The sequence below is a fragment of the Arvicanthis niloticus genome, chromosome 1 (assembly GCF_011762505.2).
Source record: "Arvicanthis niloticus isolate mArvNil1 chromosome 1, mArvNil1.pat.X, whole genome shotgun sequence".
Taxonomy (NCBI): domain Eukaryota; kingdom Metazoa; phylum Chordata; class Mammalia; order Rodentia; family Muridae; genus Arvicanthis; species Arvicanthis niloticus.
The window spans coordinates 5,545,053-5,563,352 of record NC_047658.1 but is presented as its reverse complement, the minus strand read 5'-3'; the positions used below and the strand labels follow the sequence as shown (position 1 = coordinate 5,563,352).

General features: G+C 45.2%; 1 protein-coding gene and 1 long non-coding RNA gene across 2 annotated transcripts; one reads left to right on the top strand and one right to left on the bottom strand.

Annotated features, from left to right (window-relative positions):
- Positions 1-898: 898 nt before the first annotated feature.
- On the bottom strand, positions 899-9,515 carry LOC117724823 (cytochrome P450 2A5). Its single transcript, XM_034524760.2, has 9 exons — positions 9,298-9,515; positions 8,869-9,031; positions 8,031-8,180; positions 7,617-7,777; positions 5,345-5,521; positions 3,909-4,050; positions 3,255-3,442; positions 2,569-2,710; positions 899-1,286 (listed from the first exon to the last, which is right to left on the bottom strand). Exons 1-9 carry the CDS (start codon positions 9,475-9,477, stop codon positions 1,105-1,107), a joined length of 1,485 nt encoding a protein of 494 aa, XP_034380651.1. The 5' UTR covers positions 9,478-9,515; the 3' UTR covers positions 899-1,104.
- A 1,744-nt stretch (positions 9,516-11,259) lies between these two features.
- LOC143442249 (uncharacterized) lies at positions 11,260-13,571 on the top strand. The gene is made up of 2 exons (XR_013110263.1): positions 11,260-11,525; positions 11,867-13,571. It is a non-coding gene; the product is annotated as an uncharacterized LOC143442249 (long non-coding RNA).
- The last annotated feature ends 4,729 nt before the right edge of the window (positions 13,572-18,300 follow it).

The window sequence follows — 18,300 nt, the reverse complement described above, 5'->3', positions numbered from 1 at the left end:
CTCGGGTCCTCATGATTGCTTGGCAAGCACTTTTCCAATTGACCCATTGTCCTCACCCTACCCCAACCCTTCCCCACCTCTCCTCACCCCTGTTTCCTCTTTTCTCTCTTCATTCTCCCAGGAAAAATCTGCAGCTTGTAGGGTTGAAATTTACCACCAGGGAGGGCTTGCAATACAGTTCCCAAAGATGTCATCTTGATACCCTTATACCTGTCCCTTCCTCCTGGGTATGCCTAATACTGACATCATAAAAGTAAAAAGCCTAAAGGGGACTGGCTGCTGTGTCCACTGCTATTGAGATTGTGTATCGCATGGGCATCTACTCACCAGATGTATACTAGTGCAATGCAGCACATGCTTTTCAACTGGCTTTAACTGGCTCTGACCCCAGATCTTTGAGCAAACACTTGGCCTTTGGAAGCCAACTCATGGCAGAAGATATACTGTGTATAACCTGAGGAAACCCTGCAACACACTTTCATGGACATCCATGAATTAGCACACACTTATGTTAATGTGCTGGCCCTGAGTTTTCTGGGTATGTAGATCAAAGTGTGGCCAGGTAAGTGGTGGAGCCAGGCTGGCTGCCTACCCAAAGTTCTGGAAATACCTCTGCACAGGATGATGTGGCAATAGACTTGATCTTTTGTGTTTTATCTGAGAGGTGGTGATATTTGAAAAATCTTTCAAAGGCCAATGTACATAGATCTTAGTCCAAATATTACTGAGCTCTTGGATTCTGTGAGACTTTGGTAAACTTAGACTAAGGAAACATAAGATCAAGAATGTGTTCACTAATAAAATGAGCATGAACTCTCTTCCCCTTCCCATGCATTTATGAATGTTAAGATCATAAGACCCTTAGCTTAAACTTGACAGAGACTACTTATGCCATAAATAATGTCTACTTTTATTATTTTATTATTTTTATTCACAACATAGTATAAATTTCCCCCTTCTCTGGCTCTACCTTTGAAATATCTATCTTCAGCGAGTCTACCCTGTGTCCTCTGTTTCTTCTGTACATCTGACCCTTTCTACGTTTCAACCCCCCCCCCACTTGCCTGGTCTCAATCCTTTCCTTTACCCTCATGCATCCCTGGCTCAACGGGACAAGAAACTCATAGTGTAGTTTGGTGGAATTGTGGCAAAGCCCACGAGTCTAGGAGACACATCGATGTCCTGGGGTGCCTGTGGGGATTTGAAGCGGAAGTTCTGCATGATGTTTGTGAGGAAGAGAAAGAGTTCCATCCTAGCCAGTCCTTCTCCGAAACAATACCGTTTTCCTAAAGAGACAAGACAGAGGAAGGTGAAGCCAGTTTTTGCCAATAGCAAATCCCTGGCTGCAGTCTCCATAGGAGGAAGTGCTGAGACCTTTAAGGAAAGCTCTAATTCTTGAGCCTCAGTTGTACTTGTACTTGAGGTGAGTTGATCCACACCTGGCTGTAACAATGAGAAATGTGGATTCCCTTCTGTTGCAGGATATTTGATCACACTGTGAACCCCAAGATTGTGTTATTTACTGAAAAAAACCTGTTTTTCTAGTTGTGGTGTGGCTCAGCCTTAGCACACACTTCTAATCTTTCTAGCTGGAATACAGGCAAATCCTCACTACACACTTTTAATCCCAAACTGTGAAGATAAAGTTAGTTTGTAGAAGGAAGCACCCATGTTTGAAAGTGATGTCTAATTGAGAAGTAGACAGAGTGATGAATCAGAGAAAGATTTGACAGACTGGGATATGCCTAGCTTTCACAAGAAGAGACAGAAAAGAGAAGCTACTTAAGAGAGCAGTGCAGAGAGGAAAATAGAGAAAAGAGGCAGTTTTACTGGGACACTTGTTACAGAGGCAGGTTTCAGAGAGAGGACAAGCTAGACACAGGTGAAGATAGAACAAGCCAGAGAATGAGAAGGAGACAGAAGATTAGAACATATTGCCAAAGTTAGTATGAGGCCAAGTAGAGCAATTCAGCAAAGGCTAAGAGAGAAAAGCCAGATTGAATCTGTTAGAGGAGTTTGGGTCAGAACAGCTGAGTTGACTGCCAGTCAGAGATCAAAAAAAAAAAAAAAAAAAAAACTAGGAAGGGGTAACCTTCAAGTCTCAGAGGCTAAAAACATTCTAGGCCTAGATAAGACTGTACAGAGGCTAGAAGCTTCCAGGACTAGACCTAGGTTAGCAGATGGAGGCAGTAAGCCTCTGAGATGACATTTACATCATGAGGTTGAAAAAATACTTTTATACCTTTCCCTACAGCGATGGGGAACCATATGGCTGCCATGTGGCCACATCCTTTCTAAGAACTGGTTGTGTGACCTGAGAAAGACCTTTGACTTTGTTTGAGTTTCCATTTCTCTTCACCTATCACTAAGGTTTGACCATCACTTCTCCAGGGTTCAGGGACCTGGTGGTTGTGAATTATGGGAGCTGCAGCTAGTCAGCTGAGAGTTAGATAAAAGGGAATGTTCCAAGGAGGAGAGAGATATTTGGCTGCATCACAGAAGCAATGAATAAGTAAGCTATCTCTTTAGGTATGAGCAGTGGCCCGGCACTATACAGTGGGTTCTTACCAATGGAAAAGGGCACAAAGGCATCATTCTTCTTAAACTGTCCTTTGTCATCTAGGAAGTGCTTTGGGTTGAAATCTTTGGGGTTGGAGAAGAACTTGGGGTCTCTCAGCACAGAGCCCAGCATAGGAAACACTTCAGTTCCCTGTTGATGAAGAAGAGACTCAATGAAGTAGGTTTGGATGAGTGTCTTACTGGCCCACAGGGGTTAGAAGGGTGAGCTAGGGTATCCCAGGCGAAGATGAAGATGGGGGGCCTTTGAGGGAGGAACTTTGAGGAATGTAAGGTTATCCTTGAGACAAAGATATGGATGATGAGTGACATGAGCTCTGTCTTCTGGGGGCGGGAGGTTGAGATCTATGCAATTCATGTCTCTCAAGTCAAGATTTGGGGGTTATTGAATTTATGTAGCCTAAATAGGATATATGGCAGACATGAGACTCATGTCTCTAACACTGTCGAGATGTAGATAAATTAAGTTTGTACTTCTTGAGAAGCATGGAGTTAAAATTCCTGGGTGGGAAAGTCTTGGGGAAAAGCTAAGATATAGGAATCTCTAAGTAGGAGGAGGGCAGTGGGCTGTGGTGGCAGAGAAAGCCTGTCACTGAGAAGTTGAGAGAGGGGCCAGTTGGTTTCTAATGAGGAGGAGGAGGTCCTGGAGGCCCTTGAAGGAAGCTATAGGTCAGCACCTTGGGAAGGAGGAAATCTCGAAACTTAGTGTCCTTGGTGACCCTGCGAGCCAGGCCCATGGGGATCATATCTCCAAATCTCTGGATCTCGTGGATCACAGCCTCTGTGTAGGGCATCTTCATTCGGTCCTCAAACTTGGGCTGCCGGTTCCTGCCAATCACTCGATCAATCTCCTCGTGGACCTTGGCTGAGAAGAACAGGGATGGGTTTAGGTATCTAAGAACTTCATAATAGAGGTGATAGTCCAGAAACTAAGACAGGATGGGGGCCATGGAACATGTATGGCATTGTAGATAATTTTTAATACATGCAAGTCATGTACTGGTGAAGGAGCTTCCTGGGAACTGGATGGATCATACTAGAATTATATGGGAGTTGTAAGGAAGGAGATTTAGCCAGTGACCTGGGGGGACTGGGAAGTAGATCCTTTGAAGTGTAGATGTGCAACACATCAGTTGGTTAAACAACTAGACACTGGTGCCCACCAGCTGTGGCTCTGTCTAGGTAAAGCAGGAAGTAGTTAGCTATCTGAGAGTTCAGTTTCTTGAGAAAGGTGGGGGATATTGTGGCAGGCAAGAGATGCAAGTTTAAAATCTATATCCATGTGTGCTCCCCTCAACTTTTGCTTTCCTGTCCCTTGAAGCCTTCCTTACCCTCGATATCTGGGTGCTTCATGAGCAACAGAAAACCATAGCGCAGGGTAGTGCTAACGGTCTCTGTGCCAGCAAAAAAGAGATTTAGTGTAGTCAGCACCAAGTTCTTCATGTAGAACTCAGTATTGGGGTTCTTTTTCTCCTGCAGGGAGGGAAATATTTAAGTTAAAACATTCTTTACACTCTTGGTACCCTTCTAGTTTTTTCCCCCAACTTAAACTCACTTCTCTTTGACCCAGACCTGAGGTTGAGAAGAGGAACCCTTGCTATTCCAAGTTCAAATGCTCTTCTGTCATTCATGTCTTAGCTGGTTGTCTGATTGTTAGTGACCAACTTAGTTGTCAATTTTTAAACTGTAGAAATATTTAGGAAAGGAAGGCTGAAGAGAGACTTTGAGAAACAATGGTACAGACATGTTGGAGGAAGTCAGGGAGAACTAGAGATGTTTTTTCTGAGATAGAGAGATACAGGGCTTTTTAAAAATGATTTTTATGTGTATGAGTGTTTTGCCTGCATGTGTGTTAGAACACTACATGTGCTCAGTAACCATGGAGACCAGAAGAGGGCATTGGATTTACTGGGACTATAGTTACATGGTAGTGAGCTGCCATGTAGGTGCTGGGATTGAACACCCCTGACACTCTGGGAGAGCAGCCAGTGTTCTTAACCACTAAGCCATCTTTTCAGCCCTCAGACAATGAGTGTTAGGCAACAAGATCCCATCTCTTCATTATGAACCTTAATATTTTCTAGATGCATCTCATCACTCAGTCCTTTGCACTCAGACTACATAAAGTTCCATCTTAGCTGGATACCACAGGCTGAAAATCCAAGATATCAGAAAGCAGACCCGTGAGGACCATCACAGGTTTGAGATTTGCCTGGCCTACACAACAAGTTTTAGGCCAACCAGAGCTACATAACAAGATCCTATCACAAAACACCACCGTCACCCCTGCCTCTGTTCTTCATAGGTGAGCGAAGGTGACAGTAAAGCTAGGTGACATCACCTCTTCCACACAGATGTGAATGACAAGAAGAACCGGCCAAGTTAAGGGGTATGTTAGGCAAATGAATCAGCCTGCCAGTGAGGCAGGGTACACGGCCCTCCTGCTGTGATGTAAGTCAAGTCGCCTCTGTTCTCAGAGCTGAAGCCTCCTCATTTGTAACATGGGAGTCGTAAATACAACCTGCCCAAGAGGTGTGAGTACTAAATAAGCGGATATCACTAAGCCTTTGATACACTGGCTGTGATCTCAGTCTGTCCATTCTCCTGAGACTGAGCAGTGGACAGAACAGTGATGCTGAGTGATAGTATGTGAGGTTTATAATGAGGGACTGATTTGAATGGTTACCCCCTTCCCCAGGGGTGACTTCATCCTGCTTGCCTTTGAACCTCCCGCCATGCTTCCTAGCTCCCTAGCTCCTGGGTTTACCTCCAGCATTCGGATGAGGAAGGAGTCAATGAAGTCCCTTGGGGAATTGGGATCTAGCGTGCGCTGGTTGTGTTCCACTTTCTTGGTTATAAAGTCCTCCAGCCCCTGCAGCTCCTTAAAAGCCTTTTGCTGGGGCCCTGGCAGGTGCTTCATCACAGAAGAGAACATCTCATAGAGCTGAGGGTAGAAAAGGGAGGAAAACCAAGGAAGCTGATTGCACAAAATCCAACAGAGGTGGCAGCTGTCTTTAGGCAAGGGACTGTTCTGTCACCTGTCCTGGAGTTCAGGTTACCAGGTGGGGCAAGGTGGCAACACAGTTTTCTTGTAGTTTAAGTGCAAGGGCTATTGTCCAAAATTTTAAGCGAGGTGGGTTTCGTCACATATATGGATTTGGGGTTCTTGAGTATGGCTGTGTTGGATGGCATCCAGTTGTTGGTTTGAAGTCACAACTGTAGATGTTTAGGTATTTGGACGACTTTAGCTGGAGGCAGCTGTTCATATAGTAGCAGGATTTGGATTGGTGAAGGTTCATAGGTTTTCTAGTATTAAACCAGTCCTGGATAGTCACAGTAGCTGAATTATGCACTCAACCTAGGTATCTAAAAACAAGGTAAGGAAGGAGGAAATGTGTGGACGCCTCCCAGCATCATTTGGAGCAGTGACAAGAACTCTGTCTGTCTATCTATCTATCTATCCCACTGAATTATTTTTCAGCCATTAAAAACAATGTTATGGAATTTCCAGGAAAGCAGGTACAATGGGAGATCATCCTACCAAACCTAACCAGAGCCGGGCAGTGGTGGTGCACACCTTTAATCCTAGCACTTGGGAGGCAGAGGCAGGCGGATTTCTGAGTTCGAGGCTAGCCTGGTCTACAGAGTGAGTTCCAGGACAGCCAGGGCTACACAGAGAAACCCTGTCTTGGAACCCCCCAAACAACAACAACAACAACAACAACAACAACAACAACAACAACACCCTAACCAGTATCAGTGAACTTGTGTATGCATTCCTTCAATCTGTGGGACTGACATCAAATTGGTATTGATGTCAAATCACATGTGTACATATGTGTGCACATGTATGTACACTTGGAAGTGTAGGTAGAATGGTCTCGGGAACACATAGCACTAACAGAAGAGGAGGTGTAGAAAAGGGAATGGGGATGAATAAGCCCAATACACAATATATGCTTGTCTAAGTTTTAAAAAAATTCCTAGTTTAAGTAGTGCAGCTATTTATATGTTCACCTGCTCTTTTGCTCAAACAGATGGCCCTCACAGATGGCCCTCACAGATGATGGCCTTCACAGATGGTCCTCACAGATGGCCCTCACAGATGATGGCCTGCACAGATGATGGCCCTCACAGATGGCCCTCACAGATGATGGCCTGCACAGATGATGGCCCTCACAGATGTCCCTACTTGGATATGTGAATGAGCTGTGTTGGAAAACCCTTACTTGGGTGTTTGGGGGGGGGGTACTTTGTAGAAATTTTGTTTAGACCAGCAGATGTTTGGGTAGTTCCATGCTGAGTAAGGGGTACTCATCTAGTGGGCTAGCTCTGAATATCTTTGCAGATGGCACATGATTTGAGTGAGCTGGATTCTGCAGCACCAGATGCTTAGGAATTGAAGAAGGGTGGGGTATTCAGCGGACCCTTCCTATGGTGATCTTGTGTTGGAGATTAAAATGAATTGTGATGGTAATGTGTGCCCAGCTGAAAGAGCTGAGTGGCTCTGTGTGTGTGTGTGTGTGTGAGAGAGAGAGAGAGAGAGAGAGAGAGAGAGAGAGAGAGAGAGAGAGAAAGAAAGAGAGAGAGAGAAAGAGAGAGAGAGAAAGAGAGAGAGAAAGAGAGAGAGAGAGAAAGAGAGAGAGAGAAAGAGAGAGAGAGAAAGAGAGAGAGAGAAAGAGAGAGAGAAAAAGAGAGAGACAGAGAGAGAGAGAGAAAGAGAGAGAGAGAGAGAGCGAGAGAGAGAAAGAGAGAAAGAGAGAGAGGAAGAGGGGAGGGATAGGGAAAGGGGAGGGACAGAAGGGGGAAGAGAGGAGAGGTGGAGATGGAGGTGGAGTTGGAGGGGGCGGGGGCGGGGGAGGGGGACGGGAGAGCGAGGGAGTGAGACTGCCCGCTTTGACGTCAGGAGCAGCTGTTGAGAATGTCTGTGTATTGATATCTGCCAGGGGTAGTTTGAAGATACCTGCTGGAAGTAGTTTGGGAGCGAGCTTGCAGCAGAGGTAGGGGGCATGGTAGGACAAAGTTAAAACAAGTTTTACCTGCCCTGTGGAGGTAGCTGTGAACTGGAAGCTTCCCAGCATCATTCGAAGCAGTGATAGGAACTCTTTGTCCTCATAGTCAAAGCGGTCCCCGAAGACGATTGAGCTAATGACATTGGAGACTGTTCGGCTCAGATAGAAGGTGGGGTCAATGAAAGCACCTGTAGGTGGGGAGGAGGTGGGGAAAGGAGAGGGAGACATTGGAACTAGGCATAAACATCGCCTGGGTGTTAGCATCAGGTACTTTGAATCAGAGAATTCAAAAAGGGCACTGGCTGCAGCGCTGAGCCAAAAACCCGGACACTAGATCCCACAGCGGGAACCAGCACGCTCTTGCCTAGCCTAGTTTCTATCCTGGGACATGGTGCTGCTTTGCCTAGGGTGTCTATCCCTTGGCAGGTTCTGAGAACTTACCGTTCGTCTTCCGAAATGACTCGATGAGAAAGCCCGCCTCCTCTTGGATGCGCTCCTCGATGCCACGCTTGCCCACGCCGAAGTCTCTCAGCGTGGCGATGGAGAAGCGCCTTAGCTGTTTGGCTCGCTCCCCACTGCTGAAGGCTACGCCTGGGAAAGTGAGTGAGAAGCCGGGAGAAGTCAGAGAAGAGGGGCGTGGCTGGCCACTGACCACCCTTCGCTGTTCCCCTAATAGGAGGGCAAGAAGGAGAAAGAGGCACACAGATCGTTAGAAATACAGATGCAAAACACAAGACCACGAAACTACAGATAAGAGAGCGAGTTACGGGACAGTAAGAAGATGGAGACAGAGGTGCAGAGACAGAATTGAGAGACAGGAGACTGCAGAGACCTGGGAGTGGATATAGTTGTGAAAGATGTATAATTGAGCAAGAAAAGAGAGAGAAATAAAGAAAGAGAGTCTGGAGAGAGGAGAAATTGTTGTTGGGAGATAGGTCCTGGGAACAAACATTCTGTGATGTCTGACAATGGAAAACGGTGGAGAGGAGGAAGAGAGAAAGCAATTACAGAAGCTGAAAATGATGGCACATGTGCGGGGAAGCTTCGGATCCTGTTAGAGGCGCAGGATTCCGACAGAGGAATCTCAGGGAGGAAGAGGAGACATGGGTGGAGGTGGGGGAATCAGGAAACACTGGCAGAGGGGTGAGTCTGAGACTAGACACAGTGGGCAGCAAGGATGTGGGGAGAAGATAGCCTGGAGGGGTGGAGGAGTCAGAGAGAAGGACGGGGAAACCCATGCCCACAAATGTCCTCTGCCACCTTCCCCTGTCCCTCTCACCATAGCCTTTGAAAAGCCAGTCGAAGGTAGCCTGCTCGCCCCGCCCACTGAATTCCTCAGCTTGGTCCACCAGAGCCTCCTTGACTGCCTCCTGTCCACACAGCACCACAATTCGACGAGGTCCCAGGTGGATGGTGAATACAGGACCATAACGTTGGCTGAGCTGATTTAGGTGGATGAGAGAAGTTAGAGGGACAGTTCATACTTTAATATCTAGTCTGGGATTCATTTCTCTAGAGTTCTAGCGGCTGTCAGACCTGGTGTCCCAAGATGAGATCCCACAGGCCCAGGAAATGGTTACTGATTTTTCCACAATTCCCTTGGCCTAAAATTATACACTCACCTGGTCAAAGCCCTACCACAAAGCCTCAACCAAAATTGGGCATCCCTCCATGCCCCCATTCAACCCATCCCCATGCCCAGTGGCACCTTCATGATAGAGTTGTACATTTGTTCCGTGTTCAACTGAAGGTAGTTGCCGATGAAGGGCAGTGGGGTGGGTCCGGGAGGCAGCTTTCCTGAGAGCTTCCTCTGCTTCCAGACAGACATCAAGACCAGGACACTGAGGAAGGCCACTGTAGCCACCAGGAGGAGTCCTGAGGTCAGCATAGTGGCGGTGGGGTTGACAGACAGGCATCGATGGCTGAACTAGCTTGCTTTTATATATCCAGAGACAGAAGGCCTGCCTTTGATATTGATTATGCAACTGTCTCATTTCACCTTCAGACAACCCCCCCCCCCCCCGTCATGCATCAGGTTTGGGACAGAGCCAACACTCAAAGAGGAGGAGGGCCCCATGAAAGATTAACAGGGAGTAGACTGAATCTGTGGTATCTAAGGAGGAAGTGCTCCAGAGCTATGCGCTACAGAGGACAGTAAAAAGAAGGCAGAACTGAATCCTTCATAACATGTATACGAGAGATACTTCCTCTGAGAAGGGGCACAGATGTTAGGGACCGTTGGGTCTTAGGAGAGAAAAACCCTATAAGTCATTTGTTTGAAATAGGCCAAAGAGCTATGAAGTTGAAAAACCATTTTCCTTTCTTGTTTGAGAGAGGCTTTCACTGTGTAGTCCTGGCTAGCCTGGGGGCTCCATAAGTAGACCACAGAGATCCACCTGTCTATCGCGAGTGCTGGAATTATAGGCCTACACTACCACACCTTACCCTTGGGAGTCTTTCAGTGAAGAGGGTCCTGAAGTTAAGGAATCGAGTAGTGGAGACTCCAGAGCTATGGGTTATGCATGTTGAGGCAAGAATGGCTGTGGATGGGGAGTGCCTGGAACCACTAAAATGCAGGGGATCTTGGAGTCAGCATCTGTGCCCAGGCATGGGTGGACTTTGGTTTTGGTCCTGTGCTAGCTCTTAACGCTCAGAACCCCAGGGAAGTCTCTTAGTCTAGGATGGATTGCTGGAACACAGGATCTGAGAAAGGTAGGGAAGACCAGAGCCATATTTCACTGGAACTTGACATAGTACTAGAGACAACATCTGAGGGTCTAAGTCTTGAGAAACAACAATGACAACTCCAATATGGTAGAAAAGTTCTAATTTACAAAAGCCCCACTGGATTCCTATCTGGATCTGTAGGAAAGGCTACCATGGTCGCTGGTTCATTGCTGCTGTTGTTTACAAATGCTTTCTGTGGATACACTGAGAACAAAACACAGGGGTGGCATGGGGGGGGGGCAGATATGTGAAAAATCCCAAAGCCAGAGGCATTACTATCTACCCCTGCCTGCCTTTTAGCTTTCCCTATCTAGACATCTTTCCCACCAGTGAGAAGAGAGGACTGGCCGAAATAAAGGACATATTTGGGAGTGTGCGTTAAGTGTGCTGATGCCTGGATATCATCAGTAGGCTGAGGTGGAGTTTAGATGAGCATCCAGCCTGGGGAACAGAAGAAGACCCGGGATGCTAAGGGTGGCCATGGAGAAGGGAAGAGTGACCCCACTGGTCTCCCACATTGAAATTCTTCTTTAATAATCTAGACAGTTTTGATGAACCTGTAGCCCAGGAAGACTATGTGTATCCCATCTGTGGAATCTTAGTCATTATGGAGTTGGCACATCACCAGCCTCATTGAGATGACCAAGGTGATAAAGGAGCTAGGATTTGATTCTCTCTCCTCTTCATTACCTAGCCCAGATCATCCTGGGAGACACCTATGGACTAAGCTCAGCTGCAGGATGGGCTCCAAGGAGGGAGAAGGATGGGGTTAGCACTGAGATAGCCCCTAGGCAAGTACTAAGGTGAGAAAGAAGTTAGCATGGAGCTTGACACCAAAAGGATATTAGTAGACTTACTTCTTATGCTAAGAGAAACCTTTAGAGTGGGGGCAGGCAGTCACTGGAATTGCCTGAACGAAGGCATAAGTGTGGCACCACATGGAGTCTGGATTTGGTTCCAGCAGGTTCTGACATGAACACTAGGTGCTTGTTGAGACTGGCCTCCTCAAGACTCTGGGAGGGGCCTCACGTGGACATTGACAAGTTTTGATGGATGGGCCCATCCCATGGTGGTGCCCCAGCTTTAGACAGGCGGAGATGGGTGAGGTCGGAGCTCATGGCTGGCATTTTGCTCATCTTGTTTTAGGTTGTTGGACTCTGAGACAAGTTGGGGAGGAAACCAATGGCAGAGAAGAAAGCAGAGAGAAAGGTTGTTTGTTGATTTTGGAGGAGGAAGAGGCGGGGAATGGGATTAGTCTAGGCTTGGCAGGCATCAATCTCTCTTTAGTGCCAGCCTGCACCTGCATTATCCCTGGGCACAGACCTCTCCTCTCCCCTTGTTCCCACCTGAATAGGAGGACGGGAGTAATTTAGGGACTTTGTTTCTTGGTGAAGAGGGCACCCAGAAGGACCCTGAGTGGTCAGGCAGGTTCTCATGATCTGCCCAGGGGCCAGGAATGGGAACCGGGCTTGGAGAGCTCCAGGGAGATCAAGTTTATTTGTCTTTATTGGTTGTTGTTGTTGTTTGTTTTTTTTTTTTTTTTCCTTCAGGCACATGAATGACAGAGCAGAAACTGAGGTCATGTGGGAGAGCCACAGGCACACGAATGAAGGATCAGTCCCTGCAGTCACCTGGTAGATACATGTGAGAACAGCAGCAAGCATCTCAGGCGGGCTTCCAGAGTGAGTGAGCAGTGCCCTTGGAAAATCTCCCTTTGATGGCTCCAGTCTCCCTTTCTGGTTTTGTGATTAAGAGCATGGCTGCAGCATAGAATGGAAACCTTACCTGGGCAAACACCAACCCCTGGGCAATCGAATCAGTCTCCCTGAGATGCTTGTCTGTTGTGTGTCCTTGAAGGACCAACTTCATTGACAAAGTGAACTTTATGGGCCCAAGGACTGAGTGCATCTTCCTCTTGGTAGTAATGGTTGAGTTAATGCATAAAGCCAATAAACAGCTATTTTATTCATTTGTTATTACCACATCATATTACTCAATAAGAAGAAAGAACATGGACTGACGTTCCTCTAAACTTCAATCTGCCTTTGGGAGCCTTTGGCTTTTATTGTAACATAGAATGTCATAGATGAGCACTGGGTAAGGCCACTGATACTCCCGGGACCAGTAAGGAGACAATTTCCTGTTCAGTTCGAGATTGATCTTGCTATATCCTGCTGCCAAAACTGGCGGTGTCTTTGGTAATAAGGTCCTAACGTTTAATTATGGTGGGGAAACAAGGCACTTCTCATTTTGAATGCCTCCAGAACCACCTGAAAGAAGATGGTGTCTGAGAAGCCTCCCTCCCCAGTGCTTTGCCAAAGCCAAGCATCAGTGCTCTTCCCCTCCCTGCCCTCTGGAGCTGTGAATAGGAAGTTTATCCTGGAGGCTTGGTGCTCTATTGGGCAATTTCTGAGCAAGGATGGACCGGCGTTAGGTGTTCAGATTGCTCTGCATGGAGCTAAAGCCTGCAGGACTTTGCCTGCTCTCTCTCCTCCCGCACTGTAGACTATCCACTCACGGTTGCTTTCTCCTTCCCAGCAAGTCACTGTTGTCCCTGAATCCTCCATGCTTGTGAATATCTATCTTCCTGTTGTTATCATTTTGATTAGTAGGTTATGGCAGGTGCCTCTGCCTCACTTAGCTTTGTTTGCAGAATCTTCTGTGTAGCATTCTGGGCACGCATGTGGGTCTCTGTTGGAGCTCATGACGCAACTCGTCTGTATTATTTACTTTTCTTTAACCATGCTAAAATACCATAATGAAAACAACATATGGAAGCGTTTACTTGGGCTTACTGTTTCTGCAGAATGATAGTTCATTGTTGTAATGGAGAAGCGTGGTACTAACGGCAGGCCTGGGGGCAGTAGCAGGAAGCTGAGAGCTCACCTCTGGAACCCCAAACACAAAGCAGAGAGAACAAACTGAGAGTGGTGTGTGGTCTTTTAATCTCAAATCCAAGTCTCAGTGAGACACACTACCTTCACAAGCGGTGCCACCAAGGGCAGGCTAAATGCTCAACTGCCCGAGACCATGGAGGACATTTCTCATTCAAACTAGTACAAAATGCCCAAGCGGACTGATTAATTTGTATTTGTACCAGTCTTAGTTAGATTTGTGTGGAGGCATTAATCAGTGAATATATAGTTTATCTACATCATTGCATCTCTCTCTCTCTTCTTCCTTCCTCTCTCTCTCTCTCTCTCTCTCTCTCTCTCTCTCTCTCTCTCTCTCTCTCTCATTCTCTCTCTCTGTGTATGCATGCTCATCAGATTCTGCATGTAAACTTAAGTACACACATACACACACGCTTTAGGACATGCTCTACTGTGGCATGTTGACCGTGTGTGTTGCGTTCAGTGTGGAGCTTCACTCCATATCTACATTTGTGTGAACGAATGTATGCCCAAGTAGGTGACTGCTTATAACTAAGGGGATATTTTTGTGTCTATTATGGCTATGTTTGCACGCTCATGAAGCCATATCATGTAAAGGTGAACATTTGGTACTTGTACATCCTTGTCTGTGTGGATCAGTTTCATTTCTGTTCTTCAATAAACAAATAACACCCTGCTGCTCTTCCGGAGGACCCAGGTTCAATTCCCAGTACCCACAGGGCAGCTCATAATAGTCTGCAACTCCAGTTCCAGGAGATCTGACACCCTCACACATACATTCATCCAGGCAGAACACCAGCATACATGAAATTAAAAAAAAAAAATGGTAGTGGAGTCTGAGCAGTGGGGGCATGTCTGCTGTAGGCATCTAGATGAAAATGGACAGGTCCAGGAGGGTAGGGATGGAGGCTGGCTGAAGGAAGGCACAAAAGGGGCAACCAATTGTTACTTGGTTATATGCTGGCTGAGTGAGTGGTATATGGGGGTGTCCTTTACTTATTTGAAGGAGCTGATCTGGACCAGATTCGAGGCATGAAATGGGGTTAGCTTTGGACGTCCTGGCAAACCAGGCCAAGGCACTGGTAGAGATCTCTCAGGTCTAGAAGCAGAGCAAACCCAGAAAAAAACAAAACAAAACAAAACAAAACAAAACCCTGAGTCTTCGATCATCTTGCGATCCTTTCTTATTACTTGTAATAATTTACCACTTAGGACTGAGGAGTGCGGAGGCTTTCCCAGAAGAGCTCTGTGTGAAATGAGTCTTGTAGATTGAGTTCTTCAGGGCAATGGAGACAGGAAGTGCAGGTAGAAAAACACAAGCCAGATCTCAGACATGCAGAGATAATGAAAGAGAAGGGACATTGACAGCTGCTCCCCTCCCCCTACTCACTTCCAACCTCATCTGTTAACTTCCCCATCTTGTCTTCTCTTCCTGTGATTCCCAAACTCTAAGGACAACAATGGCTTCCCCCAAATGTACCTGAAACCTATAATCTTGCACAAAGCGGACCTTTCCTTTGTATATTAGTGTGTGTGTGTGTGTGTGTGTGTGTGTGTGTGTGTACGTATAGAGGACAGTGGTCAATGTACTTTTCAGTTGTTCTCCACGTTATTTTTTAGGACATGGGTTCTAGCTGAACCTAGGACTCACCGATTTAGCAAGGCTGTGTGGCTAATGAGGCCCAGGCATCCTCCTGAATCCATGGCTCACTAACCCAGCACTGCGAGATGAGTAGAGTAACACAGATTCTAGTGTGTGCCACCAGGCCTGGCTTTTGATGTAGGTGCAGGAATCCCCATGCTTGTACAACATGTACTTTACCTACTGGGCTGACTCCTCAGCCTCTCTCTTTTTGTTTTAAACTGAGATGAAATAACACATGAACTAAATATTTGTAGAGAAAAGTTCAGTGGTGTTTTATGCATTCACAGTGTTATGCAACTGCCAGCTCTATCAAATATCAAAACATTTCTCAATGAAAACCTTAAATAAGGCAAAGGCGACTTACTTTGGGGTCTACATGAATGGGAGTTTTGTCTGGAACTGGTCTCTGTGTCTTTAAGTTCCATGCCTGTGGTAACCCTATCTGTCTGTTGTCTGAGGTTTGATTTTGTTGTTGTTGTTTGTTTTTATTTTTTTTATGAATTGTCCCTAAACACCTATGATTCTTAAACTCAGACCCCATTGTCATAAACCCCAAACAAAACCCCCCAGAATCAAACAAGAACAAGGAAAAGATAGCTGATAAGGGAGATATTTGACCTTTATCACCTTTGTGTTCTGTGGTTTATTAGCCAATCAGGAGCTGATCAGCCAGGGTACACCACCTCCACACCCCAGGTAGCCAGGTGGTGAGTGAGCCCAGAGAACAAAAGGCTGCAGTCAGGGGAGGAGAAGGTTTGCATCTTAAATTTCATAGTTGTGACAAGGATTAGAGAAGAGTTTAGGGAGTGTTAGCTGAAACAGTGTGAAAGGGAAAACCAGAGCAGGGATAAAAAATCAAGCTCTGCTCTGTCTGGCTGTTTCCTCGGGGGGCCTCAGGAGTGCTCCCCACCCAGAAAACAACTGGGCCCTGGAGTGCTCCTCACCAGGAAAACAGCAGGCACGGGGTGGACTGAATGTGGAGACAGGTTTGATGGATGCACAGAATGGAAACAGCCTGGAAGAAGAACGGATTTCTATTTATTTTTTTTACAACCCCAGTTTTGTTTAAAAGTATAATCTACATATATGCATGCCCATATGTGGCAGATGACAAACTGTTAGCAAGAAGGCCTTCGGTGCTTAGAGATAGGTCTTATTTCGTGAAGTTGTTTCTGGCATTTTTCTCAGCTTCCTGTAAGGAATACGTAGCATATTGGGGAAGACACAGGACATTATTATAAAAAAAAAAAAAAAAAAAAAAAAAAAAAAAAAGACTTCATTGTTGCCAAAGGAAACCAAGTCCAAAGTGTGTACATTTCTCCTTTCTCGTCAAAAGGAAGGAGGCTGTGTCCTTATTTGGTTCTGTGGGTTCAGAATGCTGCTCATTTACCTTGTTCTTCATTTGTTTTCTTCTTCTTTTGAGCTGGTTGTTAAACCTTGACACCTTTTATCTGAGGACTGCCTAACTGGTTTCCCATGATTCTCCATCAGCTGGAGGTGACTCTCCACCTGCTTTGGCAGTCTCTGTTTCTACTTTAATTTTTTGACCCCTTCAGCTCTCAGGTCTCCCCCACCTCCATTTTTCTCTTATTTTTAGATTACAATATAATTATGTCATTTCCTATTTTATTTCCTCCATTCAAACACACCCATATACCCCAGTGCTTTTTTCAAATTCATGCCCTCATTTTAATCAATATATATGTATATATATGCATATATATGTGCTTGTATGTATATATGCATATATCACCACTTGCCCTGTTCATCTTTGTCACTGTGGTCAACATCTTTCCAGGGAGCTGAGACTCTACTATAGCAAACCCACTCTTTGAAGTAGGACTGGAAAGTACCCATGGTGCCAAGACTCTTGATGTCGTGTGTGTGTGTGTATGTGTGTGTGTGTGTGTATGTGTGTGTGTGTATGTGTAAATGTATATGAGTGCTCTATCTGCATGTATACCTGCATGCCAGAAGACAGCATCAGATCACATTATAGATGGTTATGAGCCACCATGGGAATTGAACTGAGGACATCTGGAAGAGTAGCCAGAGCTCTTAACTGCTGAGCCATTATCTTTAGTCCCATGTCTTGCGTTTTTAAAATGATATTTGCCACATTTTTTTAATGTTAAGACTCAAAATTAGTATAATTATCATATATCATAAAGGTTGTATTATAGCTCTTTCATATATACTTTGTTTTGGCTGCCCCTCTGTTGTTACTCCCCATCCCTTGTGCCCCACTCACTCCCATGGTCCTCTTCTTCAATGTATTCTACTATCTCTCCCCACTTAGGACCTTTTTAAAACTGACAACAACTGGGTATATTTAAGGTGTACAACACAATATTTTGATATGTTATATATTGTAGAATGGCTAAATCGGGGTAATTAGAATATGTATTGTGTCACATAGGATTTTGTGTGAGAATACTCAGAATCTCTTAGTAGTAATCTAGAATATGTTATTAATAGTTATTAACCAGGCCTTCGTGCTGTACAATAGATCTGTTTATTTCTCCTGCTTAACTGGTATTCTGATCTGTTGACAAATACCTCTTCTCTCCCAGCCTCTGTCATCCTGATTTTTTCCTCCTATAAAGTCAGCTTTCTAAGTCTCCCCATGTATGTGAGATCACCTGATGTTTGTCTCTTGAACATAATTTTTAAAATGAGAATGAAGATGTTGCAAATACTCTAAGGGTACTTCCATATCTGGCGGTGGTTGAGTTCATTTCTATTGAATCAAATGAACAATAACTACATACTATGTTGGCTGAATTTTCTAGTAAACAGAAAAAGCAGATAGTGGAAGAGTTGGGTGAAGAGATTTTCCAACTTTTGCTTTTTGTTGGTTTTGTTCTAAGGACAGGCCACAAGTGGCACCTCCTGGGATGGCAGAAACCCAGATAGAAACTTTGTTTTTTCTCAAATTTTTAGATCCAGGCAACAGAGCACATTGTAATTGATTACAGTACCAGTTGGTAGTGGAGGTTAAAACTCTAAAAAGAAAGAGTCAGAGAAAATGAGACATGACTAAATCCCACATATAAATTTTGCCCACATTTCTAACTGACAGACTGACTCTTACTAATGAACTGAAAAACTTACAACTAAAAGCACTGAGGCTGAGTTTCAGTGCTAAGGGTTTTGTTTTAGCTATTTTAACTGCTTTCTAAACAAAAAATGATGACACAATATTCTTCAATAGAACATAACAGAGTCTCTAGAGTTTTTACAGGTTGAAAATCCAAGCTTAGGAAGTACATGAAGATATAAAGAAATATGACCCATCCTCAAAAGAAATGACAACTGGTGGAGACCAGCTCCATGATGCCTTTGATGATGGGATTTAGCTGTTAGAGCTTCAAACTTACTACTTAAGCAGTCTTAGGGGTTATCTTGTTATGATTCATATAACACAAACAGTAATTTATCAGAG

Coding starts and splice junctions, on each gene's coding strand:
- LOC117724823 (XM_034524760.2), bottom strand. CDS start 9,477: ATGCTGACCTCAGGACTCCTCCTGGTGGCTACAGTGGCCTTCCTCAGT. Junction 9,032..9,297: donor TGTACAACTCTATCATGAAG/GTGCCACTGGGC, acceptor CACCTAAATCAG/CTCAGCCAACGTTATGGTCC. Junction 3,443..3,908: donor GAAGCACCCAGATATCGAGG/GTAAGGAAGGCT, acceptor TGTTCTTCTCAG/CCAAGGTCCACGAGGAGATT.